This window comes from Hemicordylus capensis, chromosome 5, assembly GCF_027244095.1.
Source record: "Hemicordylus capensis ecotype Gifberg chromosome 5, rHemCap1.1.pri, whole genome shotgun sequence".
Classification (NCBI taxonomy): domain Eukaryota; kingdom Metazoa; phylum Chordata; class Lepidosauria; order Squamata; family Cordylidae; genus Hemicordylus; species Hemicordylus capensis.
The window spans coordinates 165,791,721-165,819,121 of record NC_069661.1 but is presented as its reverse complement, the minus strand read 5'-3'; the positions used below and the strand labels follow the sequence as shown (position 1 = coordinate 165,819,121).

Below are 27,401 nucleotides of genomic sequence, written 5' to 3'. Positions count from 1 at the left end.
CCCCTACCATGAAAATAAACAAACCTCCCTCCTCCCACGTCCCTATTGATCTTTCTCCATGTCTTATCAATTCTACCAGGAGCCATGTGCCCCTCTGAACCCTGCATTCCAGCAGGTCAGACCAAATTGGAAGGATGCCTGGAGAGGAGAGCTGGTCTTGTGGTAGCAAGCATGACCTGTCCCCTTAACTAAGCAGGGTCTGCCCTAGTTGTATATGAAAGGGAGACGATGTGTGAGCACTGTAAGATATTCCATTTAGGGGATGGAGTCACTCTGGGAAGAGCATCTAGGTTCCAAGTTCCCTCCCTGGCATCTCCAAGAGAGGACAAGATTTTTATAGGACAAGATTGATAGGGCTGAGAGAGACTCCTGCCTGCAGCCTTGGAGAAGCCACTGTCACAATGTGGCACACTTTACCTTTAAGGATGTAAATATCTATATGCTGTTATTCAGAATTGTTATTTATGGAAATATTGTTTTTGTAAAACCAATTTTCTGTTTTAAATTATTCCCCAGGTTTTTACCTGTTTTTGAAGAAGTGGGTTTTTTGTGATAGGATTTCATTGTAAAATATGTATGTGTATATTATTATTATTATTATTTGCATTATTTATTATATATGGTAGCCTGTCCCCATGACTACCCAGCAGAATTTACCTTTTGGTCAGGTTCTAGAACTTCGACAATCGAATATATGATATGCTCCCAAGATCTGCTAGATCTGGTTGTGAGATTTAGTGTTGTCCCTAGATTTGATAGTGACCACCTTCCACTGGAGTTATGCTTGTCATTCCCAGTTAATATTCAGAGACATGAATACACAGCCTTTGATGCTGAGTCTCTAGAAATTATGCCCACCAGATTAAGATGGTCTTTAATCCAACAAGAGAGATTGTCGCTCCTCTTAAATTCTGAGTCTGCTATTACCTTAAGGAACCTAATATTGATGGGCGAGGAACCTAGGGAATGTATAGATGCCTACCAAGGGCTAATCGAGTTACTCCGCCCTACCTTGTGTGTCCAGCAGGGAGCCCACAAGAGGATGGGCCCTCCCTCTTCAAGAGCCTGGTTTGATGACGAGTGTAGGAAGCTGAAAAGGGTCTTGGCTACTGAATACAATAGATACTGTGAGTCATCTGATCCAACTCGTGCTACCAATTTATTACTTCTGAAGAGGGCATATAAAAAACTTATCAGAGCTAAAAAACTTGAGGCAGACAGAGCGGACTGGCAGCAGTTGATCTTTGCCGCCCAACAAAAAAACCACTCTTATTTTTGGTGTTTGATTTCCAAATTTTTGGGAAGGGGAACCTCAAATTCCAGCAGCTATATGGGAAGACCATTTTCCCAGACTGTATGGCTCGGATGAAAGGCCTTCCTCCGCAGTGCTGTTAAATCTGGAGGACTGTCCAGTCTGGCTGCTGGTTTCATGCTCTGATATAGTAGTATCTCTGGTAAATCAATTTAAAGTGGGTAAGGCCCCTGGGCCAGATTATATTTCGGTGGAGTGTATTAGGGACAACTTGGAGTGGTGGGCCCCGATATTGGCAGCCCTCTTTTCACACATCGATCGGACAGCCCAGATCCCCAAAGATTGGGGGTCAGCAATTATTGTTCCAATATATAAGAATGGTCAAAGGGACCAACCAGGGAACTTCCGCCCCATCAGCCTTTTAAGTTTTATAGGCAAATTAGATGCCAGACATCTTCTTGTTCGCTTCATGGAGTGGCTTGACTACAACCAGATCCTTGCTGAGGAACAAAATGGCTTTAGGGCGGGAAGGTCGATTATGGACTCGATAGTTGTGTTACAACATCTGGCAGAAAAATATTCAGGGAAGGCCCCAGATGCATTATATACAGCATTTGTGGACGTAAAGTTCGCATTTGATTTGGTCCCAAGAGGTAGGTTATGGGAGAAACTTGCTGCAACATCCATAGACAGGAGACTGCTTTACCTGATACTTAAACTCCATGATGATACCTCACTAAGGGTCCGGCTTAACAACAGAGGACAGGTGACTAGGCCGATCAGCATGAGACGGGGGGTTTGGCAAGGGTGCATTTTGGCCGCTATGCTTTTTAATTTTTATATTAACTCCTTAGTCACTCACATGAAGAAACTACAGTTCCATCCGCCTAAATTAGTTGGCAGACATGTCAATGTTTTACTTTATGCAGATGATGCCGCATTAGTTTCAAGAACTCAAATTGGTCTTAAAAGAGTGTTACAGGCACTGGCAGATTTTTGCACCACCCAGGAGCTAGCCATAAATTATGACAAAACCAAAATTATGGTTTTCTCAAATACAGGTGAAACTCGGAAAATTAGAATATCGTGCAAAAGTCCATTAATTTCAGTAATGCAAATTAAAAGGTGAAACTGATATATGAGACAGACGCATTACATGCAAAGCGAGATAAGTCAAGCCTTAATTTGTTATAATTGTGATGATCATGGCGTACAGCTCATGAAAACCCCAAATCCACAATCTCAGAAAATTAGAATATTACATGGAACCAAGAAGACAAGGATTGAAGAATAGAACAATATCGGACCTCTGAAAAGTATACAGTGTACTGTGCTTGATTGGCCAGCAAACTCGCCTGACCTGACCCCATAGAGAATCTATGGGGCATTGCCAAGAGAAGGATGAGAGACATGAGACCAAACAATGCAGAATTGCTGAAGGCCGCTAATGAAGCATCCTGGTCTTCCATAATACCTCATCAGTGCCACAGGCTGATAGCATCCATGCCACGCCGCATTGAGGCAGTAATTGCTGCAAAAGGGGCCCAAACCAAGTACTGAATACATATGCATGCTTATACTTTTCAGAGGTCTGATATTGTTCTATTCTACAATCCTTGTCTTCTTGGTTCCATGTAATATTCTAATTTTCTGAGATTGTGGATTTGGGGTTTTCATGAGCTGTACGCCATGATCATCACAATTATAACAAATTAAGGCTTGACTTCTCTCGCTTTGCATGTAATGCGTCTGTCTCATATATCAGTTTCACCTTTTAATTTGCATTACTGAAATTAATGGACTTTTGCACGATATTCTAATTTTCCGAGTTTCACCTGTAGACCTAGAAACTGTGCCCGGTCCTTAAATGGCCATAAATTGGATCAAGTGAGGCAATTTAAATACTTAGGATGGGTTCTGCAGGCAAATAAGAGCTTTGCTGCCCACAGGGAATATGTAAGTCTCAACACCCAAAGAGTCACCTCGGCAATTCAATCTTTACATATCAGAAAATGTGCCCAATCAGTATAGGTGGTCCTTGATCTTTTCAAAGCCAAAGTTTTGGCTCTACTCATGGTGAGTGCGCAGATGGGCGCTTACACTAACTTCCAGAGGATAGAAATTGTTCAAACCAAATTTCTCAGGGGTATACTGAGGGTTGTTCGGTCTGTCCCCAACGCATGCCTTAGACTAGAAGTGGGCTGGCCTACTGTTGAGGCTAGAATCTGGAAGGCCATGTTCAGTTTTTGGCTCAAGTTGTTTTTCTGTCCCGATGGGCTTGCCCTGTTAGTCCTAGAAGATTCTTTTAAGACCCGATGGAAACGGGCCATTGACAACAGATTAAGTAGGTTGGGTTTTTCATCTTCAGTGATAAGACAGATGGGCCTCGAGAAGGCCTCAGACGCCATACACCAATGCATAATGGACATTGCCATTGCCAGGCAGGAGGATGTTAGTAAAATAAGATCTGGGTTTTTATGGGGGCCCAAATTGATAGTCGGCTCCCGGCTCGATACTTGACAAGGCTATCCTTCGTCGAACACCGTAGAGCAATGACTGCAGCCAGGTTCAATGCCCTTCCTTCAGCCGTCCTGGAAGGGCGATTTCTGAAAATCCCTTATCTCCAGAGATTGTGCCTGTGTCATGCAGGAGAGGTTGGGCTTGGAGGCTGCTTGTGTGTGTGGAGAGCGGGCTAAGCCTGCTCTTCCCACACAAACCCTCCTGATGCTTCATATGGGTTGTCTGAAGTGCCTCTATATCTGTTTTATAGTACTCTGATTTCTATATCTTTCCCCAATGAATGCTGGGAATGATAGTCAGGGGAAAGTGCTGAGAATTTTCTGTTACAGGGTTCTCTGGAGATCGGAAATGAGTATTTAACCGTTCAAGTCTATAGTGTGACTGTACCCTGATAATTGATGGTGTAGTAAAATATCTCTGGGTTGAAAAACTGAAAACAACAACACTCAAACAAATATTTCAGTACACATCATGCATTCAAATGTACTGCACATACAGCTGACATTTTAGTGCATTTCAAGGAGTGTGTTACTTTGCACTCATGGTAGCATCTGTGAGTATTATGAAGAGCACATTCTAAAAAAACATACTTGCAATCTCAGAATTGCTCTACATTTATTGTAGTAACTTTAAACAAAATGGAAGGAAAAAGAAAATTGTACAGTTCTGAGCAGATGTTATTTCAAAAGAATTGCCTTTCAGCAGAACTAAATGAAAACTGCAAGAAAAGGAAGCAGAAAGAGGCAAAACTTGTTTCGGGGGCCAGATTTGAGGTGACCAGCCTCATAAGTTGCCAAATAATGGAGGGCAGATTCTCCCGACTTTGGTTAGAAAATTGGAATCAAAATTAATTGTAGTTGATTTACAAATGTTGAATTGGTCTTTTGGATAGTTTAAAAAATAGTTGGATCATGAGTTAAAATGTTCTGAAAAATATCCAGAACATGGTTCAGACCAGTTTGTGTTAATTATCTACATCTCCAGGCAGATGTACCTTTAATGTTGCATCACAAATGTCAACATGGTTCATTACAAGTTATTTAAACACAAGACTCCCTCTTATGTTGTTTTTTACCAAGCTGGATATTAATATTTAGGTTGAAAAAAACAATGTAAAATGTAATAGCATCTGTGTAGGAGTGGCTCCAGGTCTGTGGGGGCCCTTGTGCAGGGGACTCAGGTGGGGGACTAGACAGTGATGTGCAGGTGGTTCCTCCTGCCACCATCTCCATCAGTAAATGTAGAGGGTGGGAGGAAGAAACTACAGCTGCTGCCACCACTGCAGCTGCTGTCACCATTGTCAAATCAGCATCCCCCTCTCATTTGCTGATGTTGTATCAGTGAATAAGGAGATGCATATGGTGGAAGTAGCACCTTCTCCTTTCCCCTACAGTGGGAGGAGATGCCACTGCAGATCCCCACATACTAGTGGGGAGTAGGTGAATGGGGGAGTTTTCAGTAGTGGCAGCAGCCACTTGCCCTATTGGTGAATTGGGGAAAATCCTTAGTGGCAGTGGTAGGAGCTTATCCCCTCCCACCCCCACAGAATAGAAGGAAGAGGAGCTGTCGCTGGTTCCCATTCAGTGATGACAAGGAACCCACTGCTGCAAAGTCCAATGGCAGTAGCGATTCTGTTTTCCAACTGCCTCATTGTGAATGGCATGATTAGGTACTTGTTAAGATTCCGGTGCTTAATTTGACAGCATCTGTTTGTAAAGAAAGCAGATATTTAGTGAGTAACTTATTAGCTGCAGTTAAGACGTTAGCGAAGTGTTGGAAATCTAATGAAATTCCCACCACTGAAATATAGCGTAGGAAAACCTGGTGGGTCGTGATGATGTGTAAATTAACTGCACTAATTACACCAAGGAATAGCAGTATAAAGGCTATGCAAAATGTTGAGAATAATTGAAGCAAATCTTTGACAAACTGGAACAGAGTATAAGCACAGGAATGCTTACAAATGCAGGTGTTTTCATAACAAAAGTATTTTCTATTAAATGATATGGTAAACCTGAGTAAGTATGAATTATAAGATGTGGTATGTTCATTGAATGTTATTTATTGAACATTTCAATTTTTGGTATAGTATCCCCCCACCCACTGCCTGCCCCAGTTAAACAAATATAGAGGTTGGCATCCAGACAAATGCTGTCCTGATGCTATGGGGAGGGGCAATTTTCCCAGTTTTTCTTCCCTCTGAAGCCCACAATGCCTCAGGGAAAATATGACCCTGAGGGTCACACAGTGGCTCCAGAGGGAAGGAGTGATTTGAATAAAATTTCCCCTCCTATATAGTGCCAGTGAAGTGACAGTTTGGATATCAGCCAGACAATGACTCTGGGACTGAGTGTTGATTTGAGCTCATCCTTCTCAGTTCAACTTCTATTTAATACAATTTTTTCTTAGTTGGGGAAATGCACTTGTTATGCATATAAAAAATTATCTGTATTTGATATAAGAATTAAATACAGCATTAACATTTTTTGCCTTGACCAAATGGCCATTTGTATAGCCATTTTCATGCATGGAGGCCACACAAATGGCCTCTGCGGAAGCCAGAACCACGCCACTGCCACATGGGCCACACAGCACCGGGGTTTAGAGGAGCCACCACTGGTGCCACCAGTAGGGTGCCCTCTCACCTCCCCCACCAGTTGCCCAGAGGTACACCCAGGTAATTTTGGAGTCTGGACCTAAAGGCCTTTGGAGGCCTCCCTCCTCTGCAAATTAAGCATCATCATGCTCAGCCTGGCAATCACACCACCCAGGACGGACTAAAGAGGATTCGGAGGACCCAAAGGGGCCCTGGAGGCCCTGGCCTTTGGCTCAGGGGTAAGAGCACCTCTGCAGCCACCCCAAGAAACCTTTTAAAGGCATGATTCCCCTTTGCTTGCAAAAGGGAATCCTCACTGGATTCCTCTTTACTCGCATACAGTGTTCTCTCCCATTTTTTCCCATCTCTGTGCAGAAAGAATCAAGGCCAGGTGCGTAACAACGATCGGGCAAGGGGAGACAGTTGTCTGGGGGCCCCACTGCTTGGAGGGGCCCCCCAGAGGCACCTCACGTGACTCCCCATTGCCCCCTGCCCAGCCTCAGGGCCCCTCAGCCACTTGCCCCGTTCGCCCTCTCTCCAGCTTGTTCTCCTGGCCCGCAATGGAAGCAGCAGGCAAGCTGCAAAGAGCTCCTTTTCTACCGCCTCTCAGCTGATCGGCGGGTGGGCGGGGCTTCCATGGAGGCCTCCGTGTAGGCCGCAGTGAAGCCTGAACTCGAGTAGGGCCCAAGCCAGCCAGGAAGGAGGAGGCAGCCAGAGTGGCCACCACTGTTCTCTACAGCAGACCCCTTGCTGCCCTGCCCAACCCAGCATTTGCCAGGTAGAGTGTGAACTCCTTTTTGTGGTTACCTTCCCCGCCCCCCCCCGCCCCCAGATATATAGGGATCTGCTTGCCATAGGGCTTTGATATGGGGGGGAGGGACTGAGAAGTCTCTGAATATTTATTTTTAAACAGCTTGGAAAATTTGCTGGCTTAAAAAAAACTATCTAAAAAGTCCTATAAGTGGCTTGTTTCATGGCAGAAAATTACAAAAACTTCTGGAAGAAACAGTATTATATTTATTTTATTTATTTATTCATTCATTCATTCATTTATAAATGCACTTATGTTCAAGTTGTTTTGCAACCCAGAAGGTCTGAGTGAGAACTGTGAAGTATGTCTTGTGCTTTTATTTTATTTTATTTTTCTTGTGTGTGAACTGCTCCCCAATAACTTGCAGGGACTTCAGGGTAAATCTGGCCAACATGTGAATGCAGCACCTCTATTCCAGAGGAGATGTGTCTTAAAGGGCTTTAAAAGCCTCCTGTGAAAAACCTCCTGGAATCGAACTTGACTGAATTTGTTCAGAATTCTGGGAAAACAAACATAGGCTCACCCTGCATGGTTGAAAGTCTCCTTTGCTAATCTGCAGCGAGGGGGCCATTTTAATCATTCATCTTTCTAGTGTGTTCTAGGCATTAAAAGTAAAACAAACGTATAGTACTCAATGTATATCACTATATATTGTGACGTGTGCGTGTGTGTATTCAGTGAAATGTATTTCCAGGCAGCATACTTATTTAGGAATATCAGACTTAAATCCTTGGGGGCCTGGGGTGTGCGGAGGCCCTGGACCTTGAGTGGGGGGGGGGCATTTTAAAATCTCATCTCTGGGCCCACTCCAACCTTGCTACGCCCCTGATCAAGGCAGTGTGTGCACAGATGCATTCAGAGTGGGGCCTTCCCCATTCATGCTTAGTGGGATCTAAAATTAACTGAGAGCAGACACAAACAAACCTGTGAGTACACGCATGTGCTCATGCCTTAGAGGTACCACTGCTTGCATAGCCCTTCAAACCAGTTTGACCCAGCTCGATTGAATGGACTGGACCGCCGGATGGTTCGACTGAACTAGTTCGTAGACTGGTGGTTCAGTTTGAACACAAACCGAACCACCAAAAACAGTTCTGTGCACACCCCTAATGCATATGGACTCATCATTTTATATTTCATCAGCTGATAGCAACATCAAATGCAAAGTAAATGTTTCTTGATGAGCCAAAAAGTATTTCTTGTTACTAGCTGCCCCATCACTTCCAGCCAGGCTATCAGCCAAGCAGTTGGTCTGCTTGGGAGGGAAAAGAATGATGAAAGGAATTAAAGGATTATGCGTTAATTGAATTTCAGGTCAAACAACAAAAGCAGATATGTCCAATGAAATCAAAGGTCCAGGAAACAGAACGTTGTGTAAATCCAAAGTATTGAAATTACTTGTAGTCCTGGATTAGGTTTTCAATTGCCAGTGTTTTCAAATACTGAAACATATTACAGTTAAGATGGGCCCCTTCATCCGTGAGGCCTCCCCTTATATAGGGGAGGGCAAAACAAATGAGTATGTTTCTTTGCTTGGTATTGGTGGACATGGTAGGCTTTGATTTCAGAGTGGGGAGAAAGAGCTGATCAGGTAAGTGGGCATGCCAAATTACCAATTTGCCTCCCATCACCCACCCCACTTTCATCAGCTAAGCAGAGCAGCTGGCAACCTGATGAATAGGTGACAAAAACCAGAAGATACCTTTTCCATAACTCTGTGGCTAGAACTACATTATGTGAGGCACAAGATTGCCACCTGAAACAACACTTCTGTGGACCTGTTCAGATGAGCACCACTTGGCACACACAATCAGGCCAGGGACACCCTAAGAACATTCCTGCCCTGATGTCACAGAAGGTCATCCCACTTTGCTGTCAGGGTGTCCCTTAATTGTGTGAAGTAACATTCCTCTGAATCACTCCTTTATACATGCTCCAAAAGCTTGCATAAACTAAAACAATGCCAACCCTCACTCCTCTTTTGCCAAGCTCTGATACTTGGACTGTGAAGGACTAATGTTGGATTGATTTATGTTGGACTGTGGAGGACTAATGCATGGAGAGGGCAGATTGGAGTACGCCATTAGCCACACCCCTGCATTGATGCACACCCTGACCATGTGGATCCCACATTTGTTCCTGCATTCAGCACTTGTCTACACAGAGATGGTGCTGATTGCCAGGGAAGTTCTCATGATTATGAACCCTGGAGGTCTACAGTTCTTAATCACACGGAGAGCCCTTCCCACACTTAGTGCCAGCTCTCTGCAGACCATCTCTGAATGCAGAGATATCCGGGTATGTGGTCAGCAAGCACATCTGCTGGCACACTTCTCTGTCCTCCCCCACCCATTGATACTTCATGGAAGACTAATGCCTGATTGGGACTTGAATCTTTGTCTAAACATGAGCACCCTGGTCCATCAAGGGGGGGACTGTGTGTGGAAACTAGGTTGTAGCCATGAAGAAAACTTTCCATATATGTACACAGAGGCTGAACAGAAGGTGTCTCACAAGAAAACAGGAACATCTATCTCCTCTGGGGAAACAGTAAAAATAAAAATAATTATGCATAATCAAACAAGAGTGTTAACTGCCATTAGTCTAGCTCTGCATTTTTTGCTTCAACTAGCAACAGCTCTCCAGAGTCTCAGGCAAAATGCATCAATGTATGTTTGCTACCTTTAACTGGGGATTAATTCCAGACCTTACGTAAGTAAAGCACATTCCTGAGCATGGGCCATCCTGAATATTAGATCCCATGTGCATCCCTGAGAAATATTTAATAAGTGTTAATTGCATGTCATTTGAGCCAGCTTTATCCTTTCATAGCCTCATTTTGTTGTGCAGCATCTTGGCACATATCCTTCAGGTGTTAAACATGCCCACTCTGCTGTTACCATTGTTCTGCTAGTGGCGGTGCTGATCTTTCCACAGACGTTGATGCATTCTTGTATTTGCAGCCACAGCAGGGCTTATACTATGGGATTACTTTTGTTTCCTTTCTCCCTCTCATCCAGCCAAATACTGCAATGTTTAACACCCTCACCTGATGCTTCGAGAGCCAGAGACTGCTGACTAATTGCTATCATTCCAGCATTAGCAACCAAACTGCTGACTCTTCAACAGCTGTAAGGTCTGGGGGTCAGCATAGCTGAGTCTCCTGTGTGCCTTCATGCAGAGTGGGAGATTTGAGTGAAATGTCCTACACTACCTCACAAGTGTCAAAGCTTTTCCTTATAATTAAGCCCAATGGGTGCCCACTGAGCCTACCTTTACACACAAATATGTTTGGGTTAGAGTTAATATTTATTATTCATTTTTGGAACAGAAGGGAGTGCTGTTTGATTTCTCTCAGCTGACAACTTTAAAAGGGAAAAGGGAATCACTAATCCCCATACTCCTTTTCTTGATATCCTGTGTTTCCAATACAAACATTTGATCCTTGTTATAGCTAACAACAGACTTCCTTGGAGACAGCCGCATTTGCACATTGTAATGACTTGCAAGTGGCAAAGTCAATCACCTTCAGCCTAAAAAGAGAGAAGACAGTCAGTGAGGAAGTGAAGAAAGAAAGGCTAATAAAAATATGCCCCAAGCTTGTGTGTTTATTTTCAATCAGTTTGCTTAGAAAGATAGTCTTCAGCAAGAAGAGTGGTGGTGGTGGGATAGCAATATTAGGAAAAAGAGTTCTCTCTCTTTCTCTCTCTCTCTATCTGTATCTATAGGACTTATTGGGATAGGTCTCAAATCAATTTTCTTGCATTTGAAGCAAAGCCAAAAGTTAATGAAATATACCAAGGAGCTAGAAGTAAAAGCAAAGCTAACCCCAGGATTGCTGGAATTGATCTGGTGTCTGATAGGCAGTTTTCTCTCTGTGTGCCATTTTTTCCTCTAAAATAAACTTATACTGCTCACCTTGTAAGAATAATTGCAGAAATACAATTTACATGAACAGATAACAACAAAATGAAAAATATGCTATATCTGAAAAGGATCAAGAAGACTCATTGCTAAACTGATAATGAAACATAGAGAACCAGAGCCAGTACTCTCATAGGAGCAGAGTTTAACATCAGTTAACTTAGGCATGGGGTCCAACTATAAAGCCCGTCAATATTTACAGGGACATTTCATATATACAAATAATACAGTGCACTCATATGGGACAAATACAACCAAAGTTAAGCACTTTCAACTTCTCTTGGAGTTAACAGGAAAATTAAATATGTGGATTGGACCCATTATGTTAGTGGTTTGGGTCCATTATGTTGTGGTTCTTGGCTTCTTTGGTTGTGTTTTAGTTGTTTACAAAACAAACTATCTAGGATTTCTTTCCTTTCAGAAATCACTCAAGTTTCTGAGCTACACTCCGAAGTTGACATTATTATCATTGGACTGGAACAAAGTAGTTTGGCAATTTATGTTCTATCCAAATATTCTCTGGCATTCCTAAAACTGCTCACTTGAATTGCAACCCCTCATTGCTGACCCTTTTCTCTGGGTATGAAAATAGTGGGAGCCCCATGAAACACCAATTTGAGGTTAGAGGGTGGCTTACCTTAATTAGTTTGTCCCCCAAGGAAATGCTGAACCTATGAGTGGTGCCAGTGACATCACCATTTTAAGCTGCGGTACATTCTAGGTCAAAAAATTGTAAAGGGAGGATGATAAGTGTTGGAGATGAACTTCCAGTGCATCGACCTTTTGCACCAGCTGTCCTAATGACCACTAGGGGCATTGGGAGTAGAGACAGTGAGTCAGGGTCTCCCTATCTGTCCCTACTCTATGACCCCTGAACTAACTCTGCAGCACTTCCTGTGCTGAGTCACAATCCTTCCTTTCCTCCTAGAGAGCAGATGGAAACAACTCTCTCTCTCTCTCTCCTTACCTATCCACTATGTAGTCCTTTAGATTAGAGATAGGTCTTTCCTATCTAAGTGTATTTAACCAATAAATGTTTAGTGTTTAGTCATTCAAGGATCTCCATGTTTTTTCTCTAAACAGCTGCAATATCCAAACCATCCTCTGCTACCTACTCTGTAACTGGAGTGTTTGCTCATTCCTTAGTGCTCTGCTGTTTTACCTCTTGTGGGTAAAAATCAACAACCTCTAACAGTAAACTGCTTCCCTCCACCTAAAACATGCTGCTGAATTTTGTAGCCCAGCAGTTAAACTACCAGGATTTGACCCCCTCAGTGAGAGAATGGGAAGGTAGTGATGGGGAAGAGTCTAGGATTTCATAGGTGTTGGAGGTTGCAGCCTGGTTGTGGGAGGTGACTAGAAATTTTGTGTTCTTATTTACATGACTGGCATCATGACAGATTTTTTTTCTAATTCTGAACTGGATTTGGAAAGAACAGCCATTTTATAACTTTTGAAGAAAATACCTCAATGTGCAGAGCACCATTCTGAATTGAGACTAGGGAGTTTACCTATCACAACTTCGCTCATTCAATTCTCCAGCCATGCTGCCTAGAATAGCTTTTCCCTATGCCATCTTCCTACCAAGTGACTTCTTCTTTCTCCTTCTTCACCTCTCTCTTCAATGCAGAACCTTTCCTGAACCACCTAAGTCTCATATATACATCTTTAATGCATTACTTCTCCTGTCATCCTTGTCTTGTTCCTCCAGTAGGTTGTAAGCCTTGTAGAAAAGAAAGGTGTCAGTCCTGAGTTCGCTGTAGCATTTGTTGTTGAAGTTAAATAAGTGATACTTGTAACTTGCTCAGAATGGTGTTTTTGCATTACAACGACCCTATGAGGCAGGTTAGACTGAAACACGGTGGCTTAGTGATGGCTAGTCAACAGCATCATGATGGAGCAGAGACTCTGACTCTGGATTTCCCATATCTAAGCTAACGTTCTAGTCCACGAGGAGGAATAAAATATGCTATGGAGTAAGAATTTATAGTGTGAAACATTCAGCGTACAGCAGCTCTGAACTGGTTCTGCCCTTTCAATGTCTGGGGAAAGTGGAAATCAGTCATCAACCTTGCTTCTTCAGCTGGTTGTCAGAGTTCCCAGAGCAACCGGTGGAAATGGAATCTAGCTAGGAATTTCCCCAGTGAGTTAATTAGTCGATGGCAGTTTGCAAGACTCTTTCCTCTGTCTTTATTCATATTCCAGTGTAACATTTAGTGGCAGTGTAACATGGCTATCACTGCTGTGACATGAAGCTGGGCAGCCTATTACAGTATCCTCTGTGGGATGGCTGGTGTTCAGATAGGTACTCGATTGTATCATAATATTTGTGCTCCTAAATAACTTGGGCATTATGGAAAACTTTCCCTTTGGATCAGTTTTTGTGGTTTAATGGAGCCAATGTTTACTGACCCAAACAAATCCACATGGTGTCAGGGCTTACTGATGTTACTGTAAACTGCTTATTTGAGCTACTGTATAGCTACAAACCTGCACAACATACAGCCTCTGCCACTACTGCATCCCAACCAACTCACGACTCTCTGCACTTGCTGTGGCTATGAATGCTGAGTCTTAATCCAGCTAGGTCTGGGAAAGAGTGTGGGGTGAGTTAATATGCTTAAAGAAATGCCCTGTGTGACCTTTGCTGTTACCAGAGGTGCCCAGAAACAGCACTGCATGGTTTGCACCTGATTTTTGAGTGGTAGTCAAATTACTGATACCCAGCACAACAGCATCATTTTCTATATGAGTAGGTTGTTCTTGCTGTTTATGCAGGGGCTTGGATATAATTGGACAGATGTCCCTGGGCCAATGATGAACAGGCCCCCACTGGCTGGAAAACAGTCCACTCCTTTCGTGCTTCCCTGACCCATTGGCAAACTGCTGGATCCTGATTTGAGTCTGGGGAGTGTGCGATATTATTTGCATAGAAGTGAGAGAAGGGGCATACTGAGAATGTTTTGTTTCCCATAAAGTCCATATCATTTTTCTCCAGCTAAGATATGAGGGTGTGGAGAAGGCAAAGGCAGGGGGTCAGGGGGCCATCTGCATTTCTTGTCCTGGGGCCCACTTCAACTGTACTGTGCCCCTGTGTTTATGTATAAATAATCTCACTTTAATGGAGCAGTTCTCCATGCTTATTTGGACAGAAGACTATGGCCACTTCACACATTCAACACTAGCAAATGTTTGTTTGTTTGTTTGTTTCCATTCTTATACCCTGTCCTTCCAAAAATGGCTCAGGGCAGTTTACACAGAGAAATAATAAATAGATAAGATGGATCCCTGTCCCCAAAGGGCTCACAATCTAAAAAGAAACACAAAATAGACACCAGCAACAGTCACTGGAGGTACTGTGCCGGGGCTGGATAGGGCCAGCTACTCCCCCCCCCCCGCTAAAGAGAATCACCACGTTAAAAGGTGCCTCTTTGCCAAGTTAGCAGTATACCTGCTGCTCCTTGTACACATGGCGGGGAAGCATGGCCAGATCTAGGTCCATAAAGTGTAATAAACAAACAAACAAACAAATTGACTTTTATTAGAGAATGTTTAACATATGGTTTACAAAAGCAACAGTGAATAGAATTTTCCGATAAAGCACGGCCGCGTACTAACGAATGTGTGGCTGCAATGGTAGAGAGAATCCCCCTCCCCTCTGCCTCGTGCTGGGGGAGGGAGTTTGTTCCAGCCCTTCACGGGCCCAAGAAGCAGCCCGATTGGCCGCTTAGCACGAGAGGGGGTGTGGTTTCGGCCGAAATCGGCCGATCCACACCCCAAGCTAGCAGTTTGCCTTCAGCTCTTCTGCAGGAAGGAGCTCCGTTTGCGAGCTCCTTCAGATCAAGGGAGGGTGGTTGGTTTCGCCCAGGAAGGGGCGTGCGGCGCAGGGGAGTCCTCTCGGCAGCATTCGGCGTCGCGGTGGCGACGTTCTTCGCCCGGCTCGGCGCGCTGCATTTTCAGCGTCTCTGGGCCTTCGGCCCGCACGGTTTGGTCCCTCTCCCCTCTGGCTCCCAGATTAGGCCCTGCCTTTTAAGGCAGTAGCGCTCGTGGGGGATAACCCCTTTCACTCTCCTGGGTGGTTGAAGTCCCGTTTTTGTTTGTTGTTGTTTCTTTCGTGCATTATCTTCTTCTTCTCCTGGCTTCTTCCTGGTCCCCTGGTGACAGATTGGGGCTGTGGGTGGTCTGCCCAGCCGGGTGGGGGATCGGGACTTGGCCTTGGGGGGTGTTTTTTTCATGCTGACACAGGGTTCTATCTTCCTGGCTGTTTAACATAGCGTTTCTTGAGTTTGGGTGGATTGAGGTGTTCCTGCCTGCTGCCAAGTGTGTGAGTGCACTGGTTGTTGGCGAATTGGTTTGCAGTCGGTTTGATTGCAGTGCGAGTCATGCCCAGGAAGGCTAAAGAAAAGAAGGGTGGGAGACCCATCAGACCGCCCAAGAGACCCGCTGCTCCTCCTCCATCTTCCTCCGAGGTTGAGGACGAGGAAATGGGTGTTATTAGGGCCCTAATAGGGAGGATGGAGGCGTTGGAAAGGGCCAGGAATGTTCCATCGGATCCAGGGGCTGGCCCATCTGGCGGCGGGGGCATTCCGCCCCCCAAGGTCCCTCGCAGGACTCGTGGGGCTGCTAGGAGCCAGTTATTGAAGTCTCTTTCCAGCAGGTTGGAGGCCCTTGAGAAGGCTGGGGCCCCTGCTGGACCCGACGCTCCATCTGAACCTTCTGGTCCATTGATGCCTTCGCCAGATCCGCTGGGGCAGCCGGCTCCTGCGCGACCTCCGGACCCGGTTCCTGCACTGCCTGGACCTGTTTTACCTCAGCCTGTGGCGCCGGCGAAGCAGCCTCTTCGGGATCCGTCTCTCCCTTTGGCCCCGGGTGAGCCAGCAGCACCTACACCCCCTGGCGGCACCGGCCAGTGGCCTTCTATACCCTGGCCTGTGCCTGCCATGGGGGGATGGGGACCAGCCACATACTGGTCCCCCTATGCGCACACTTGGGGTTCAGGGTTCACTCCACCCATGATAGGTAACGTGTTGGGCCTCCAGGGCTTGGCCGAACAGATTTGGGGTGTCAATAGGCCCCCCGGCGCGCCCATCATCTTGTCTGCGAACAACACTAATGCCCCGGTCCCCGCACCTAGCAGCACGGGATTCTATCCTATGGGCATTACCTCCACACCCCAACACGCCCCGTATGGGGGGATGGGGCTTCCTTTAGGAGACCACTTGCTCCCTGCCACAAAGGAAAAGATCTTAAAGGGAGAGTACATAGACATCTTTAGCCTGCTGTTCAGGGAACCCGAAGTTAAACATAAAGACGGGGAGTCCTGCAAGGAACATGAGGCTATGAAGCGTAAACCGGTTGAAAAGACATGGAGCAACTGGCTCTCCGGCTTTACCATATACATGGGGGTAATTGTGCAGGCGCAGCCGGCTAGGGGCCCCTCCTTGCTGAAATACATGTATATTATCCACAGGGCCGTCTCTGATTTTGCAGGATCCACTTGGATCTGCTATGACGAAAGTTTTAGGATGAGAGCTGCCCTTGATCCATCTTTGCCCTGGGATGCCCCGCTACAGGAATTGTGGCTTGTGATAATGTCCCCGGCCCGCCTGGTTGAAGGGGACAGATCTGATAGCGGACACTTGTTGTCTAAGCCGCTTGGCTCCGTGTCTACTACTGGGTCAGGCCATCAGTGGGTTCAACCCCACTTGGTCTGCTGGGAGTACAACTCAAATGGTAGGTGCTCCCGGTCGCCCTGCCGTTACAGGCACGCGTGTGGCCTCTGTGGGGCCAAACACCCCAGTTCAGGCTGCCCTCGGGCCCGTTCCTCTGGTTTGGGAGGCAAGTTTCGGTCGGGAGGTGGTAGGAAGGGTGGCCCCCTTCCACCCGCTGCGGGTAAAGGGGCCCAGCCCCATCAAGCTTGAGGTGTTGGGCCACCTGTTGCAGGATTATCCCGATGGATCGGTGGCTTCCTACTTGTTTTTTGGTTTCCGGGATGGGTTTCTCATCCCTTCATCTTCTAGGCCCCTGGTGAGCCCCTGGTGGCGCAGTGGTAAAACTGCTGCCCTGTAACCAGAAGGTTACAAGTTCGATCCTGACCAGGGGCTCAAGGTTGACTCAGCCTTCCATCCTTCTGAGGTCGGTAAAATGAGTACCCAGAATGTTGGGGGCAATATGCTAAATCACTGTTAACCACTTAGAGAGCTCCGGCTATAAAGCGGTATATAAATGTAAGTGCTATTGCTATTGCTAAGTGCTAGGCAGGGGTCCATCACAACACGTAACCTCAAGTCCGTTATAGGTCAGGAGCAGGTTGTCTTAAGGAAAATTGCAAAGGAAGTCGCGGCCGGTAGGGTTGCAGGGCCTTTTCAGACCCCTCCCTTCCCAGGGCTGCGCGTTTCACCGCTTGGGGTGGTACCCAAGAAGGTGCCAGGTGAATTCCGGCTAATTCACCACCTCTCTTACCCCAAAGGGTCGTCAGTCAATGACGGCATCCCCTACACTTTGTGTTCCGTCCGCTACACATCCTTTGATGAAGCGGTCCAGGTTGTTCGCAGTAAAGGGGTGGGAGCTCTCTTAGCCAAGTGTGATATCGAGTCCGCCTTCCGCCTGCTGCCTGTCCATCCAGCTGATTTCGAGCTCTTGGGATTTGCCTTCGCTGGTCAGTTCTATTTTGACCGAGCGTTACCCATGGGCTGCTCGATTTCATGTGCGGCCTTTGAGGCTTTTAGCACTTTTTTAGAATGGGCAGTGCGGCTGAGGGCGGGGCTTGTGTCAACATCTCATCGATGACTTTCTCTTTGTAGGGAGGGGCAATTCTGGGGAATGTTGTCACCTGCTGCGCTCCTTCATGGAGTTAGCAGCGGAACTTGGTGTCCCTCTAGCGCAAGATAAGACGGAAGGCCCGGCTACCCGGTTGTCTTTCCTAGGCATTGAGCTTGACTCAGTAGCAGGGTGCTCCAGGTTGCCCCCTGACAAGTTGCAAGCCTTGCTAGCTTTGGTTAGGACCCTAGGATGGGCCTGCAAGGCTTCCCTGAGGGAACTGCAGGTGGTAGCCGGTCACCTGAATTTTGCCTGCAGGGTAGTTGCCCCTGGTAAGGCTTTTCTGAGAAGACTCTGCGATCTCATGGTAGGCCTTCGGGCCCCGCACCACAGGGTGCGGATCTCCGAAGGAGTCAGGGCCGATCTGGCCCTGTGGGAAACCTTTCTTCTCACATTTAATGGTACCTCGCTCTGGCAGTCTGAACAGCTTTTAGAAGCCGACTTGCAGGTCCATTCGGATGCGGCCGGAGGGGCCGGGTTTGGGATCTATTTTAGGGGCCAGTGGTGTGCTGCCCCCTGGCCTGCATTGTGGGTTGAACAAGGGTTAGTTAGGGACATGACTTTTCTCGAGTTGTTCCCCATTGTGGTTGCAGTCCACATCTGGGAGGGGGAGTTTGCCAACTCTTCTGTGAGGTTCTGGTGTGATAACCAGGCCATGGTGCGCATTGTCAATACCCAAACCTCACACTCACGGAGGGTCATGGGCTTGGTCAGAGCACTGGTGCTCCAATGCCTGTGGGCGAATATAGTCTTTCAGGCCCACCATGTTCCGGGGATAAAAAATGAGATCGCTGACGCCTTGTCTCGTTTTCAGGTAGACAGATTCAGGGCATTAGCTCCCGAGGCAGCGCGGCTCCCGGACCCCATGCCAGCAGTCCTGTGGCAGCTTGGCAATTGGAAGCCCAGCGGGCCATAGCAGCGTCACTGGCACCTAGTACCAGGGCAAGTTACGCGGCCAAAATAGAGGCTTTTGCCCAATTCCGGAAGGCTGAAGGTTTGGCAGAGTCTTGGCCTGCCCCGGTTGGTCACCTGCAGCAGTTTTTAGTCTCACTACACAAGGCTGGGCGATCAGGGTCTACTTTGGGCGGTTACTTGTCGGCCTTGTCTTTCGAGGCTCAGGTTAGGGGGGTCGGGGATTCCTCCTCCGATCCACGAATCAGGCGTATGTTGGAGGGATGGGCCAGGATGTCTCTGGCCCTGAGTGACAGCAGGCGCCCGATTACGCTGGACATGTTGGCTTCCATTTTGGGTCACCTGGACGGCTGTTGCTCTAGCCCTTGGGAAGTTTCCCTCTTTAGGGCAGCGCTTCTGGTTGCCTTTTTTGGTGCATTTCGCCCCTTTGAGTTGCTGCCACGTAGCAGCTGTTCACCACGGGATTGTTGTCTCCAACTTTCCGACTTAACATTTGAGGCCGGTACGGCTAACCTGTGCCTCCGTCGATCTAAGACGGATCAGAGGGGCAAGGGTCACTTGGTCAAGTTAGCAGAAGCTACTGGTTCTGCGCTCTGCCCGGTGGCAGCCCTTAGGCATTACATTGGACTGTGTCCCCGGCCTGGGGGATGTTTGTTTCTTCATGAGAGTGGCTGCCCATTGACGCAATATCAGTTTCTGACAGTGATCAGGAAGATCCTTAAGGAAGCCAGGATCCCCACAGCTGGGCTCACCCTTCATTCCTTCCGAATAGGGGCTGCCTCTACTGCTTCCGGATTGGGCATGACTGAGGATGCCGTGCAGCGGATTGGGCGTTGGAGGTCCATGGTGGTCAGGCGGTATGTGCGCTGACAGCGGCCAACGTCTCATGGTTTATCTTATGTGTTTCTCCCTGCAGGTGCTGGTGGAGCGGCAGCTCCGGTCCGGGTCCTGGTGTGTGGCCATTCGCTGGTCTTCTGGGCCTTCAGGTGGGCCAGCACCTCGCAGTGGGGCACGCAGTTGGGTTTCAGCCAGAGGGCCTCTATATATTGGTTGGGCATGCGTGGCATGCTATGGGGCCAGCTGCTCCCCGCGGTTGGGAACCATTTAGATAGTTTTCCTGCCCCTCAAGTGGTAATTTTACATTTAGGTGAGAATGACTTGGGCTGGCGAACTGGCCTCTCAATTATTCGGCAAGCCGCATCCGATTTCAAGGTTCTTTGGAGCTGGATCCCGGGGGTATACATCCTTTGGGTTAACTGGCTCCAGCGTAGAGTCTGGAGGGGGGTGTCTTTGGGTCTTGGGGTGGAGAAAGCCCGTCGCAAGGCTTCAGCGGCCATAGGCCATATGGTTAGGGCTGCTGGAGGTAAAGTTGTACTCCAACCAGGGATAGCTGCACGCCTACCTCAGTTGTACCGACCCAACGGGGTTCATTTGTCCGAGGCTGGGTGCAATTTGTACCTGAGCAATATTCGGAGGGGGCTTGCTGAGTTCTTGGAGGTTTATGGGGCAGGGAGGTCAAGCGTGGGCTAACCTCCCTGTGTGGCAGTAGCAGTGCGGGCTACGGGAAATTGAGGTTAGATCTCGGTGAGCACCCTTGGTATTCTAAGGTTGATTGGTTAATCGCTCCTTTGTTGCCTGTGCGGCATGGGGAGAACGATTGCCAAGAAACCAACTTCAGGACTTCACCAACCTTTGGGCTCTGCGGTCCAGGGTGGTTGAAGTCCTTGAAGTATCCAGATCACTTCCTGAAAAGGGGGTGGTTGGCTGTGAAGGGATTGGGTGGGTCATTCCTGCCCTATTTCGTGAGCCAGGGTGTGTTGCCCATGCAGGCTATGTGCAGGGCTTTGGGTCCTTGCTCATGCCTAGGAGCCCACATTGTGGTTTAGCGGTGATTAATCACCTAAAGTTCCAGTTCGCCATGTTGTAATTTTAATAAAGTTGTGGCCCTTTTCACCATATACATGTCTCCGTGTCTTCTTGGGCTAGGGTCTGGGAACAATATAGCACTGTACGCAAGTTCCTTCGGGTTTGGGTAGAGTCCGGTTAAAAGGGTTCAGTGAGAGGAAAGTCCAAAAGGTCCAAGGGAGGGACAGATCCCAGCCTCACCTTGCGTGTGGCCGGCAGGGCTGTGCCAGTCTTTTTCTGCCAATTGCAGCCTCTGGGCGTGGGTCCTTGACGGCAGAGGGTCTTCTCCAGGTCCAGAGGGTCCTCCAGGGGTGTTGTCAGCAGGAGTTCCTGGCGTGGTCAGCCACTGTGCTGGCATGGTTCGTTTAGCATGCAGATATGTTATAGATCACGTTCCCGAGGCGGGAGGTTACATACATACGTACATACATACATGCAGGTCAAGACAACCATAAGAAAATAAGTGTCCATCTGAGTTAATCGCGAGCTGCAAGGTATCACCAATGTATGCAAGTCCTCCTTCGGTTCCACGCGTATGTGAATCTAGACAGAGTCCAGGACAGAGTCCAAGCCAGGAGAGCGGGGGAACCCGGTCTCAACTTGTGGGTGGGAGGTGGCACATCGTCCGGGGTGTCCACTGGGGGTTTCCAGGTGGTCTGGCATCCTCCTGCAGGGAAAAAAGAAACCTCACTGGGCTTATCCACAGCTCTGGTGGAGCTCCTCTCTACCAAGGTAGGGTGGAGTGTGTGATGGCTTGCTCCCCGTGGGCGTAGCAGGGCAAGCCATAGGTGGCTCCCCTCCTCTGGGTTTTTAGGAGGGCGAGCTGTTTCCCCATGGGATGTGGTGGCTTGGCTTGCCCCCTGTAGGTGTAGTGGGGCAAGCCGTGGATGGCTCCCCTCCTCTGGGTTTTAGGAGGGCGAGCCGTTCCCCCGTGGGATGTGGTGGCTTGGCTTGCTCCCCGTGGGCGTAGCAGGGCAAGCCATAGGTGGCTCCCCTCCTCTGGGTTTAGAAGGGCAAGTTGTTTCCCCATGGGATGTGGTGGCTTGGCTTGCCCCCTGTTGGCGTAGCAGGGCAAGCCGTGTGGGTGGCTCCCCTCCTCTGGGTTTTAGGAGGGCGAGCCGTTCCCCTGTGGGATGTGGTGGCTTGGCTTGCCCTCATAAAATGGATCCCTGTCCCCAAAGGGCTCACAATCTAAAAAGAAACATAAGACAAACACCAGCAGCAGACACTGGAGGTACTGTGCTGGGGGTGAATAGGGCCAGTTACTCTCCCCCGCTAAAAAAAGAGAATCACAACATTAAAAGGTGCCTCTTTGCCAAGTTAGGCAAACATGTTGGATCAGATGAAGGCTGTGATTCACTTTTTATTAGTACATTATCCTGGATTTACAAAATTATTAATCAATCTGGTTAGTTATAACCTGCTTCTCAGGAACCTTATATTCATCTTTTACCTATCTGAGCATGCCTTCATAGTTCCTATGGGCCCCCGCCACTAAATATTTGGAGCCACAGCCTTGGCCTAGTGGCTCATACAAGGGTAGTTCTTGCATGAGGCAAGGTGAGGTGGTCGCCTCAAGCAACAGTTTATTGGAGTGCTTGTGGGGTGGCAAGGTACCCCCTTCTATCTCGCCTGCCTTCCACCACCATTGGAGCAGCTTTTTGCTGAGCAGTGAATATGTAACTTTTAAACCCAAAGCTTGCTGCTATTCATTGTCAACAGTACCACAGTTCTAAATTTGTTGGGAAATAACAAACCGAAACATTTGTTGGGATTAGATCACCATTGCTATCACTGGAATGTACTTCCAGTGAGATATATATATCTAGGACTATGCTTAAGTGACTTACCTTTCTGATATGATCCTCTCCTCCTCCTTAAACTTCTTCATGGCAGAAGCACTTACTGCTGCCCCTGCCTGCCTTGATGCAACATGCCCCAATCGACCATTTCTGCCTGCTCCCTTGTGTGCTGCTAGGCAGGTTATGAAAAGGGGGAGGATGTGGAAGAGGAATGTCAATAAAGTACCAGAGACGCTCTCTAGTACTGCACTGCCCCTTTCTCATTTTCCCTTTTGCTATCTCATTTTCATAATGAGTCTAGCAATGTGAAAGGGAGGGACCAGAGCGAGTGGAGGACGGTGTGCACACTGCACAGCAGCAGTGGGAAGTGCAGGTGAATATGTGTGCAGGCATGCTGGGGGAGCAGCATTTGAGGGAGGGGGGAAAGGTGCATGAACAAGGAGGAATGGCATTGGTGTCCTGCCTCAGGTACATAGATGTTTGGGGCCACCGCTGAGCTCGTAGACTTGTTCCTTCAGCCTACCCTAGGTCTTGAGCAGTTATACCATGGAAATATTTGTTAGCAATTGGAATGTAAAGATAAAATTAAGTCTCCATTTATGAACAGGACAGGGAATTTGATGTAAAGCGATTCAGCTACATGCACATTTGAAAACTAAAATACGAATAGCTAACAAACAACATAAGTTTATTAAAAACAAGTCATGGCAAACAAATCTATTGTCTAGTAATATCTTCAGCAAATTACTGATTTATTTGATAAAGGGAGCCCAGTGGTTCAATAATGACCTTCTAGCACAATATTTGATAGTGTGCCTTATAGTAAATTTATAAATACCATCTAGGTAAAAATACTTTAGCATAGATTAGAAATTGATCGCATGTGGTATGGAGATAAATTGCTAATGGGAAAGGAACTCGAAACCTACCCAGGGATCAATCCCGGGAATTGTGTTTTCTCTAATAAAAGGGAGAAGAAATTACAGACTCAGTTTTTTTGGAGCGAAAGAGGCATTAAAACACAATGTTCTTTGCAAGTGAGTGACTCATATGATATGAGTCATATGGCTCATATGTCAGCAATACGCGTATGACACTCAGCTCTATCTCTCCTTGTCATCTGATCCTAGGGAGGCGGTGGATGTCCTGAATCGGGGGCTGGAGGCCGTGATTGGTTGGATGTGGGCTAATAAACTGAAATTGAATCTGGACAAGATGGAGGTAATGTTTGGTCAGTAGGAGAGCCAATCGGGATGAGGTGATTTTACCAGTTCTGGATGAGGTTGCACTTCCCTTGAAGGAGCAAGTACGCAGCTTGGGGGTATTACTGGACCCAGCTCTGCTTTTGGAACCTCAGGTTGAGGTGGTGGCCAGAGGTACCTTTGCACAGCTTTGGCTAGGGCTCCAGCTGCGTCCCTTTCTCGAGAAGGCAGATCTGGCCACAGTTACCCATGCCTTAGTCACATCAAGGCTGGATTACTGTAACACGCTCTACGTGGGTCTGCCCTTGAAGAATATCTGGAAACTGCAGCTAGTGCAAAATATGGCAGCTAGGGTTTTATCTGGAGCTGCCCGGTGGGAGCACATCACCCCCATTTTGAAAGAGCTGCACTGGCTACCAGTTTGTTTCCGGGTCCAATTCAAGGTGCTGGTTTTGACCTTTAAACCCCTTAACTGTTTGGGCCCGGGGTACCTGAGGGACCACCTGCTCCCAAGTGTTGCTGCCTGCTTGACGAGGACATCTGAGGGGCTCTGCTCCGGGTGCCGACAATGAGGGAAGCTCGGTTGTGCACGCAGGACAGGGCCTTCTCTGTTGCTGCCCCCAGACTCTGGAATGCTCTCCCGGTGGCTATTCGCTACTCGGTCTCCATCACAGCTTTTAGAAAAAGTGTAAAATCTTGGCTTTTTGTCCAGGCATTTATTTGATTCTCTGCTGCTGCTCTTTATAGTCTGTATTGCTTTTATGCTTTTGTTTTAAATTTTAAATCAGATTTGTTTAATTCCCCCCCCCCCGCACTTAATATTTTAATTGTGTCTCTTTTACCATCTTGTGTTTAAATTTTTTGCTGTAAACCGCCTTGGGATTGCTTTAATGAAAGGCAGTATATAAATTTAACAAATAAATAAATAAATAAAATATATTGAAGACATGCAATCGTCGGAAGCAGCTCCCTTTTTAGGAATAGACCTAGCTTAATATTAGCGGAATCTCGCTGTTCTCTGTGTTTAGGTGGTGCCTTAGGACATATGAAGTACTCATAATCAAGAGGGCACCTCTGAGTGTGTTAAGAGTATACTTAGTGGATGAGAGAAATAGTCATAGACAACTCCCACACATATCTAAGACTTCCATATCAGAAGATAAGACTACTAGGTAAGCAGGAGACTGGAAATGCATGTTCTTTTCCTCCTCTCCCCTCCCTCCATCTAATGTGACAGATAATTCACATTGTATTGAATTGTTTGCAGTTATTCTTGTATAGATAAGCGCTCACCTTCACCTTTCATATATTTCACCTATCATTCCCCTACAGAGTCAAGATGTATTGCCAGCCAAGAGAAGCAATGATGTTACATCTCATCAACATCCTAACTAGCTTGGCCTCAACCCTGCTTCTGTCTCCAAATGTCTAGAATGTACAACTCGTCTCTGCTCCCATCCTTCAGGCTGGTATCCCTGGTGTCTGTGTGCTGACTTATAAAAGTATAAACCTCATCTTCCATGGCAGAGCAACCCCCTCCCCACCCACCACCCCCACAGCCAATCACTGAACACTTTGTCACTATACAGCTCAAGTAAATCATACCAGATCTTTCAGAATTGTTTGTGGGGTGGTGGGGCAGAACATCATCTTTGATGGTTTGACTAAACGATTCACTGAATAGTCAGGTTTGCTTAGGTGCATCTTCTCACTCCGGTATAATACTGTGGTGGGCTGGAAACATAACCAATGTTTGTAAAATAGTCCCTATCTGCTGCCATTGCCGCCACCGCCACCAGTGATCACAGCATGATACATTTTTTTGCAGAGAAAATAGAATATGAATGATCATTTATAGCATGAAATAGCATTACATAAAGAGCAAAGGATCCTTTCATGGTGTCACTTTGCAGAACTTTGGCTGAATGGCATTCATCTCTAGTCCCACAGCTTGGAAAGACAGGGCGGGGGGGAAACAACTAAAAGGAAAATCAACAATCATATTTCCCTACCCTGATCTGAATGGGAAGGGGCACACTTTACAGTCAAATAACAAGAAAACTCAAGAGAGACCTAATCATAGTCTATAAATATAGTCAAGGTAAAAGCAAAAAATGAATGATGGGATTTATTCAGTCTCTGAAGGATGTATGACAAGATGCAGTGGCCTGGAGCTAAGGAAGGAAAAGATTCAGCTAGACATTAAGAAAAAGTCTTTAATAGTTACAGCAATTGGGACACCATATGGATCTATCTAGGGAGACATTTAAGGCACTATCGCTGACAGGTGTATTCAAGAAGCTATTGGCTAATGTCTTAGGAATAGTAATGCTAAATTTAGGCTGTCAGTCTAGTGAACCAAATAATCTCTTGTATGACTGTAAGATTTTGATGTTGCGGTTCTGATGTAGTCATAAAGGAGGTACAAGCAGTGGCTTGGAAAAAGAATAACTCCTTCATATCCTCTGGGTGGCAGCATTTGAAACCAACTTAAAGAGTAAAATCAGAAGAAAAATAAGGATTTGACATTAGGGGAGAAAATATGCCTCTCCTTTGAGATAATTCTTTTTTTTTTTTTTAATTTGAAAAACATCACATAACCAAAATTTGTATATAACACAGACTGTTTCTTAACTTAGGATAAGTAACAAAACTGACATCAAGTACTTTGATCCCTTATGAAAATAAAAATTAGATGCGACCTAGAACAAATAGATTTGGGAGTTGAGTAGAGTAAATGGTTATTCACAATTTAGGATAAATGTAAAATAAGCATGTTAATGCTCTAAGAACACCTCTCTTCCTTTGCTATTCTGTAAAATAAACTGGAAAACCTACCACACTGAAGTGATAATCAAGGCTCATCTGACATAGCACCATACTATATAATATGATCACTCACTGGTTAGCAAAGCTGCCATGAAAAGAAAACCATCCTATATGTACTAGAAAAAAGATTCTGAGGCTATTCTCACGATCGGACAAAAGTGGGCTAACTTTTGAGCACTCCATTAAGCACTTTTTTTTAATTGTGTATTGCCATGGCGTGGCTCCGCGCCGTGGCAACACATGAGGAGACCCCCTCATGTGTTCAAGCCACATTTCAGTATCTTACTTGTGTGAAACAGAGAGGCAAGTCTCACGATCAGTGAGACTCGCCATAAGTGGGTTAGAGGGGAGAGTGGGCGTCACGGAGCTGGTGGGGGCTGAGGGATTGGGGGCCGCACAGCTCCCCGGAAGTTCCAGGATGCCCGACTGGAAGAACAAAGAGGGGAGGAGTCTAGTACTTTCTTTTATTTATTTATTTATTTATTTATTTATTTATTTATTTATTTATTAGATTTATATACTGCCCTTCCAAAATGGCTCAGGTGGTTCACAGCTAATGATAAAAACAATTAAAACAAATTAACAATTAAAATCTAACTATTAAAACACAATAAAACCAATAAAACAGCTAAAAGCCCTGAAAATCAGGGCAACAATTTAAAACAATTAATCATTTAAAACCCTGGAAGGACAGGCCAAATAGGTAGGTTTTAAGGGCTCTCCTGAAGGACGGCAATGTTCTCAAATTACGAATTTCTGCCGGGAGTGCATTCCACAGCCCAGGAGCAGCTACAGAGAAGGCCCGCCTCTGCATCGCCACCAGACAAAC

General features: G+C 46.5%; 1 protein-coding gene across 5 annotated transcripts in view; it reads left to right on the top strand.

Moving 5' to 3' along the window:
- The window catches only part of LOC128326466 (basic proline-rich protein-like), a 65,322-nt gene extending 39,659 nt beyond the window's left edge, over nt 1-25,663 (top strand). The window contains exons 2-6 of one of the 5 annotated variants that reach the window (XR_008308064.1): nt 15,758-15,972; nt 19,607-19,691; nt 23,672-23,762; nt 24,772-24,915; nt 25,076-25,663. Coding sequence is in view for 4 of the 5 variants with exons in the window: in XM_053253356.1 (XP_053109331.1) it covers nt 15,758-15,972; nt 19,751-20,364 (829 nt within the window). In the remaining variant the exon portion in view is untranslated. Of the gene's footprint in view, nt 1-15,757; nt 15,973-19,606; nt 19,692-19,750; nt 20,798-23,671; nt 23,763-24,771; nt 24,916-25,075 lie in introns of those variants that run through there. The other 4 variants (XM_053253359.1, XM_053253358.1, XM_053253357.1 and 1 more) reach the window with 4 other exon arrangements.
- The last annotated feature ends 1,738 nt before the right edge of the window (nt 25,664-27,401 follow it).